Raw genomic sequence first — 8,317 nt, 5'->3', positions numbered from 1 at the left:
CCAACTCAGAAAGGAGAGTGCTGCCAACTGAGCCAAGCTAACACTTAAAGGCCATATGAAGGCCAGAAAGTGGATTGGTGCCTTTATGAAAGGGCGTGACGGGAGAGAAAAATCAGAGGAAAGTTGAAGGATGTTATCTAGGAACATAGGAACATTAGGAACAGGAGTAGGCCATTCAGCCCCTTGAGCCTGGTCCGCCATTCAATTAGATCATGGCTGATCTGTAGCTCAACTCTGCTTACCTGACTATGTTTCATATCCCTTGATTCCCTTACCTAAGAAAAGACTAACTCAGTCTTGAAAGCTCCAGTTGTCTTAGTGTCCACAGCCTTTCGGGAGAGAGTGTTCCAGATTTACATAGGGTTACATAGGATATACAGCACAGAAACAGGCCATTCGGCCCAACCGGTTTATGCTCCACTCGAGCCTCCTCCCGTCTTTCCTCATCTAACTCTATCAGCATAACCCTCTATTCCCTTCTCCCTCATGTGCTTATCTAGCCTCCCCTTAAATGCATCTATACTATTCGCCTCAACCACTCCCTGTGGTAGCGAGTTCCACATTCTCACCACTCTCTGGGTAAAGAAGTTTCTCCTGAATTCCCGATTGGATTTCTTGGTGACTATCTTATATTGATGGCCTCTAGTTTTGCTCTTCCCCACAAGTGGAAACATTCTCTCTGTATCCACTCTATCAAAACCTTTCATGATTTTAAAGACCTCAAGTAGGTCACTCCTTAGCCTTCTCTTTTCAAGAGAAAAGAGACCCAGCCTGTTCATCCTTTCCTGATATGTATACCCTTGCATTTCTGGTATCATCTTTGTAAATCTTCTCTGCACCCTCTCCAGTGCCTCTATATCCTTTTTATAATATGGCGACCAGAATTGCACACAGTACTCCAGACTAATATCCTTTGTGTGAAGAAGTGCTTCCGGATTCTGCTCCTGAATGACCTAGCTCTAATTCTAAGATGATGCCCCCTCGTTATTGATTCCCACAAGGGGTAATAGTTTCTCCATATCTACCCCATCAAATCCTTTTAACATTTTAAACCCCTCGATCCGATCACCCCTCAATCTTCTATACTCTATAGGCCAAGTTAATGCAACTGTCCTTATAATTAAAACCCCCTAACTACTTGCATTGATATAGCACCACTAATAAACGTCCCACGGTGCCTTGCAGGACCATAATCAGACAGAAATAGACAGTGATTTTTAAGTCAATATCCCTCTTGGCTCTCTCGGAGGGACTTTTCCATTTCCCAAACTTTCTGGTCCCTATTGACTGTGATTTAAGTTTTGTGCTGTGGAGTTACATAATTAGATTAATTTTACTGAGTCTTCTAAGCCCAGCCAGTGGGAGGATGTTTTATCCCAATTATCTGGGCTGGATTTGTTAACCTATTGGATCGCCCGGACCCCTGAACTGGGAAGAGGGCCAGTTTAATCAGTTGGGTCAACCTCCTCTGCCAGTGGAAGGACAACATTTAAAACAAAAACCGTTTCTAAAATAATGACACAAATAAAATTGTGATTAATAACTGGAATGAACTGTTATAACAATAAAATGGAGGCAATCAGTTAATCTTCATTAGTGCAGACAGTTGTAACTTGCAATATGTGCACTGTTATCAGCGTGTGTCAATGTGTTGTATACAGATTCTTGGCTAACTATTTACTCGTCTGTTGAATAGATTAAAAGAGAATCCATGAATTCAACTTTATTAGATGTTTGTAAAACTGAAGAAACCTGTGACCAGTGCAGAAGACAGTTTATTTCATTTGGTTTATTCCTTTTGAGGAATCTCTTCACTTCATTTCCTGGTGCGACATGCACTGAAGGCTGGGTGATAACACCACAAATTGCAGCAGTGCTGTGGGATCTGTCCTTTGTACTAATTCGGCTATCTGGTGCGCAGTCCACACCAGCACACTGTTCCTCCACTGGGTCAGGAGCGGGCCTGATAGAGCACAATACCTGAATTCCTCATCCTGTGGGGGCATAACAAATGGATTGGCAGAGCTTGTCCAGAGCTTGAAGACGCAGATTAGAAGTGAACTAATGCTCTTCTTCGCTGGAAGACTGATGTTCGAATGCATAGGTTGACACGGCTCTGGTTGTGGACGAGAGCAGTTAAAAAGGGGACCAAGGTATCAAAAGGTCACAGGACACTGCCCAGTCTTGCATGCCTTCAGCCTTGTTTCAGTGGAGCTGAATCTATTCCAATTATTGGGAAAGAAGTGCAAGTGTAATCACCTTGCCAGTTTTTGATAAACTACCATCCTGGGTATTCCCTCTTCATCCAATAAAAAGCTGGAATGGGGGTGGATTCTTTCCAGTGATACAGTTAGCTGGAAATAATTTGAATTTGGGAGCATTCAATCTGTGGTGGCCGTGCTGTACAAACCTCTTCAAACCACCCAACATGAATGTGAAAAGTTGTGTGCTGATAGCCCTTCTGGTTGGGGTAACCTGCATCAACCTGTCCTGCGGTAAGTTACTAATACTTAGTTATGTTTTGATATGTACATTGCAATAAGAACCCCACTTTCAGCTATTTATAACACCTTCCTGTTTTCAGCATTATCCAGAGTGTAAATTGAAAAAAGTGCTTTATATAAAAAGAGACTAAGACAACCCTTGGATAACCTAGAAATAACACCAAAACAACTGAGAAAGAAAACTATTTTTTGTAAAATTGTTTTCAGTCAAAACATTTTCTTGTGTGCATGCAGATTTAGTTCTGGTTTCAACTGACATGAATGAAGGCATTTTGCAAAAATACTTCTACTACAGGTCTTGTTCCTCTTAGCCTGGAGTGCAGTGTCTTTAACACAACCCACAGGGAGTGGTGTACAGATGCAATTATCATCCACGTTTAGATAATGTTTGATATTTGTTTGAACTTTAGTGTTCTAAAATAAACTTTCAGTCAGTTTTTGAATAACACATTTAACTACTTTGGCACAAAGACAATTTATGTCTTGTTAAATTTCCAAGTTTAAAAAACTTGTTCCACTATTTTTTTTTAAACCACGTTTTAATAATTCCCTTTCTTTGGAACTTTGACTGGGATTGCCTGTCTATTTGTGGTGCTATAGACTTCTTATTTATTATGAAAGGATTTGATGTATGGTTTCTGAAGGATGAGGCCAGGGGCACAGGGACTGTCCAACCAGCGACAGCATTGTTCTGAGTGTGAGAGACACATTTTGACTGGCAGTGACACGTGTTATCTGCATGAGGGGAACACGCCACTCCCCGAGACTCGCTGTCGCTTTTTAGATTGTCTGTTTATTTAATCACTGTCCTTAAAAGTGCCAGAGAAGTTACACTCACTTCAACATTTTTTTTTAAGATGATCTGCTGTATTTTAGTTAATATCTAACAGGAGGATTTCTATAAAGTGTATAGCAATTGAAAATCCAACACTTTTTTAATCTTTAGGTGCGATTTGTTAATCAATGTTTTAATGTCATGTAGTTTCTAAAATATGAAAAATAAGGGCAAGTTGGGAGTAATAATAGAATGAAACCATTTACCTTATACAAATGTTTTCTAGTAGAATAAAATTCTAAATGGGCAAGATTTCTGCCGACAGAAAATTTGTGATTGCCCAGTGAGTTTATTAGCGTTTGTGGCTAATGAGTTATTTAATGGAGCTAAACAGAACACGCAGATTTTCACGAGTCCACACTGGTTGCCCAGCCCAGATTTTAAATATACATTGGCAGCGAGCAAGGCTCCTTGCTGCACAGGCTCGTAAAATTACCCCTTATAGGTGAACATAAAACTATTGTTCCAGTAAATATCCACATCCGCTTAGAGATTGTACAAATGGCAAATGAATCGAGCCAAAAAAGAGGTCAACGTTATTTCACGTCGAGCTTTCTTTTTACGTATGAATTGATTATGTGCAAGGTAACGGTCCCATAAATTTCAGAAGCAACTTTTAAAATCGATTCGGGAAAGCTGCCGGCAGCTACTGAGAGATTAGCTCCTGATGTGATATGCGTCACTGTTACCGGATGTATGAGTTGTTCTTGTAGAATGCAGTTTTTGAGACAGTTTACAGTCGCTGGAAAAACAGATAGAATCATGCAATGTAACCGGCCAACCGGATTTTCAAACTCGCGCTGAAATTAGCCGGCTGTCTCGCGATATCTGGAGTCTGTCTGCCTGCTGCGTGTTCAGAACATTTGCTGCATGTTCTGTTTGCCTGCTGCCGCATGCTCCACTCCCAACCTAGGTTCTGCCTGCCCGTTTGCTGCCACTGTAAGTTGAACGTGCCTGCTGCCCAGGTTGGTGGTAAGTATATTCTGAGTCTAACGATTCTGTTCAGCTGCCATTTAATGGAAAAATATGAGTCTGTGGATAAATAGGGAAAAACGGGTCATTTTCAGGTTGGCAGGCTGTAACTAGTGGGGTGCCGCAAGGATCAGTGCTGGGGCCTCAGCTATTCACAATCTATATTAATTACCTAGCTGAAGGGACCGAGTGTAATGTATCCAAGTTTGCTGATGATACAAAGCTAGGTGGGAAAGTAAGCTGTGAGGAGGACACAAAGAGCCTGCAAAGGGATATAGGCAGGTTAAGTGAGTAGGCAATAAGGTAGCAGATGGAGTATAATGTGGGGAAATGTGAGGTTATTCACTTTGGTAGGAAGAATAGAAAAACCAGAATTTTTTTAAATGGTGAGAAACTATTAAATGTTGGTGTTCAGAGAGATTTAGGTGTCCTCGTACAGGAAACAGAGAAAGATAGCGTGCAGGTACAGCAAGCAATTAGGAAGGCAAATAGCATGTTGGCCTTTATTGCAAGGGGATTGGAGTACAAGAGTAAGGAAGTCTTGCTACAGCTGTACAGGGCCTTGGTGAGACCACACCTGGAGTACTGGGCACAGTTTTGACCTCCTTATCTGAGGAAGGATGTATTTGCCTTAGAAGCGGTGCGACAAAGGTTCACTAGATTGATTCCTGGAATAAGATGGTTCCTGGGACTAGGACTAGGGACAGGGTCACTGGCAAGGCTTGGAAGCTAAGCAGAGCCAGGCCTGCTTAGTACCTGGAGGGGTGACCATCAGGGAAGACTAGGTGCAGAAGGTCACGGAAGGAGCCCCGGGAGGGGCGGCTGGTGAGCAGGCCCGGGTGTTGGGCTGAAGATTGTCGGACAGGAGGAATGGTGGAAATGGAATGGCGGTGCGCACAGACGCAGCGGCTTTGCTTCTCCCAGGACGGTGCTATTTACGTTTAATGTTAATGTTATTTGTACTGGACTCATGGGAGCTTGCAAGATCACATTTCGTTGTTCATGTACTTGTGCATTGTACAATGACAATAAAGTTGAATTATTATTATTCTCCTTTGAGGAGAGATTGAGTAGATTGGGCCTATACTCTCTGGAGTTTAGAAGAATGAGAGGTGATCTCATCGAAACCTATAAGATTCTGAATTGACAGGATTGACAGGGTAGATGCTGAGAGGTTGCTTCCCCTGGTTGGAGAGTCTAGAACTCGGGTGCATCGTCTCAGGATAAGGGGTCGGCCAATTAAGACTGAGATGAGGAGGAATTTCTTCACTCAGAGGGTTGTGAATCTTTGGAATTCTCTGCCTCAGAGGGCTGTGGATGCTGAATCGTTGAGTATATTCAAGGCTGAGGTAGATTTTTGGACTCTAGGGAAATCAAGGGATACGGAGATCGAGCAGGAATGTAGAGTTGAGATCCTGCTCCTAATCTTATGTTCTATCTGCTCTCTACTCCACCTTAGAATACTCAAGTATTGCTTCACAACCTTATTTATTGAATAGACTAACTCCTCCACCTTAGTATTGAGTAGACTAACTCCTCTACCTTAGAATACCCAACTATTGAGTAGACTAACTTTCTGTTTATTCGACTATAGTTGATGCATGCTACGAGCAGATGGAATTGATTGAGGAGATTTTTCTGGTTTTGCTCTGGGTGCACTGGATCACTAGAGCCCAGTGAATATTGGAAAATCGTCTGATTCGGAGCTGGCGCCTGTGAAGGAACCTACGGGATTTTCCTCCAGTTAAGTTAGCAGAATAAAAATTAGGTGGGTTCCTTTTATAGGCAGGGGCTCCAAACTGCCGTATTTTCCAATATTTACAGAGCTCAGGTGATTAAGAATGCCTGGGCACGGACCCAGGAAAATGTCCCTTTTTATTTTTCCATTGGGCTTTCTTGTGATCGCAACTCTTGTGGAATTTACAGTATTGTCAGGACTGGGCAGAGTGCTGTTAATTTTTTTTACTCACCGTACATGTTGCAATGTCTCCTTTGCAGTGCTTTAAGGGCATTATAATGTCAAGCAAACTCTGCTGGGATGAGTTTTTGAAAAACTAGCTACCCTTACATAGAAACATAGAAACATAGAAGATAGGAGCAGGAGTAGGCCATTCGGCCCCTCGAGCCTGCTCCGCCATTCAATGAGATCATAGCTGATCATCCAAATTCAGTACCCTGTCCCTGCTTTCTCCCCATATCCCTTGATCCCTTTAGCCTTAAGAAATATATCCAACTCCTTTTTGAATATATTTAATGAATTGGCCCCTATTGCCTTCTGTGGTAGAGAATTCCACAGGTTCACCACTCTCTGGGTGAAGAAATTCGTCCTCATCTCTGTCCTAAATAGCTTACCCCTTATCCTTAGTCTGTGACCCCTGGTTCTGGACTCCCCGACCATCGGGAACATCCTTCCTGCATCTAGTCTGTCCAGTCCTGTCAGAATTTTATAAGTTTCAATGAGAGCCCCTCTCATTCTTCTAAACTCCAGTGAGTATAAGCCCAATCGACCCAATCTCTCCTCATATGTCATTCCTGCCATCTCAGGTATCAGCCTGGTGAATCTTCGCTGCACTCCCTCCATGGCAAGAACATCCTTTCTCAGATAAGGCGACCAAAACTGCACACAATACTCAAGATGTGGTCTCACCAAGGCCCCTGTACAACTGCAGCAAGACATCCTTGTTCCTGTACTCAAACCCTCTTGCCTTCTTAACCGCCTGCTGCACCTGCATGCTTACCTTCAGTGACTGGTGCACAAGGACACCCAGGTCTCGTTGCACTTCCCCTTATCCCAATCTATTGCCATTCAGATAATAATCTGCCTTCCTGTTTTTGACACGAAAGTGGATAACCTCGCATTTATCCACGTCATAGTGCATCTGCCATGCTTCTGCCCAATCACCCAACCTGTCCAAATCATACTGGAGTTTCTCGGCATTCTCCTCACAGCACACACACCCACCTTTGTGTCATCTGCAAACTTGTTACTGTACCCACATGGTTTGTCTTTGGCAGTGTCTTAATGGTTACAATGCCACCCGCAATGGAAAACCTGCATTTGCAAAGTGTAATTTTTCAGAGCACTGCTAAAACCCAAAATGTACTCACCAGAACAATAGTAAACATCTAAAGATTCCATGTAATAAAAACAAAATTTGATTTCTTCCGTCACCACAAATCTACCTAAAGTTGAGGAGTATTTCCATCACGCTGTTGATATCTCCATTCACAATATTCAAGAACATCTTTTCCTCTGTCCTCCGATTTTCCTCCCTTATCCCTTCACTCCTGAAGATGGTGGTCAGCCCTCCATTATCTCATCAAAGTGACCATTTTTTATGTACAAGCCTGGCCAGAGAGGGTCAGCAGGCTACACAGTACCATGGGAGGGCATCATCGCGGAGAGGTGCTTGCTCCCACCAGATGTCCATACAGGCACATTTCCAGCAAGGGCCTCAATGGATAATGTTCAGGGGCAGTTAATTTTTTTCCGCTGTAGCCCAGTTACCAATTAGATGTCAATGCCTGCCTCAACAAAGTAGGAATCAAAATTGGGACCTTTCCCTGGCTCAGTACCATACTACATGGTTAATTTATCAACTGAACCATCAATAGAATATTGAAAAAGGACTTAACAAAATCAACATATCCAAAACAGATTATCTGGTCATTATCACATTGCCGTTTGTGGGGGCTTGCTGTGCGCAAATTGGCTGCCGCGTTTCCCACATTACAACAGTCAAAAAATACTTCATTGGCTGTAAAGCGCTTTGAGACGTCCGGTGGTCATGAAAGGCGCTATATAAATGCAAGTCTTTTTTTGTTTAAAGGAAATATGAACAAGTGAGGCATTTTAACACCTTAGTATTGTTATCAAAACATGGGAAAGGCTACTCTGTTTTCAACCCATGGGATACAGCACACATTATTTGTCCTACTCTTCTTCATGTAAGGCCACTTTGATGAGATACTGGAGGGCTGACCACTGAGTGGGTCACCACCTTCA

General features: G+C 42.7%; 1 protein-coding gene across 3 annotated transcripts in view; it reads left to right on the top strand.

Annotated features, from left to right (window-relative positions):
- The first annotated feature begins 2,323 nt into the window (after positions 1 to 2,323).
- Positions 2,324 to 8,317, top strand: part of LOC147098553 (stromal cell-derived factor 1-like) — a 38,596-nt gene continuing 32,602 nt past the window's right edge. Inside the window, exon 1 of one of the 3 annotated variants that reach the window (XM_085970390.1) lies at positions 2,324 to 2,495. In XM_085970390.1, coding sequence (XP_085826516.1) covers positions 2,429 to 2,495 — 67 coding nt within the window. In that variant the 5' untranslated portion in view covers positions 2,324 to 2,428. Of the gene's footprint in view, positions 2,496 to 4,155; positions 4,312 to 8,317 lie in introns of those variants that run through there. The other 2 variants (XM_085970391.1, XM_085970389.1) reach the window with 2 other exon arrangements.

Source organism: Somniosus microcephalus, chromosome 29 (genome assembly GCF_052327205.1).
Source record: "Somniosus microcephalus isolate GS21.2 chromosome 29, FLI_Smic_1.0, whole genome shotgun sequence".
NCBI lineage: Eukaryota > Metazoa > Chordata > Chondrichthyes > Squaliformes > Somniosidae > Somniosus > Somniosus microcephalus.
This window is presented reverse-complemented; position numbering and strand designations above follow the sequence as displayed.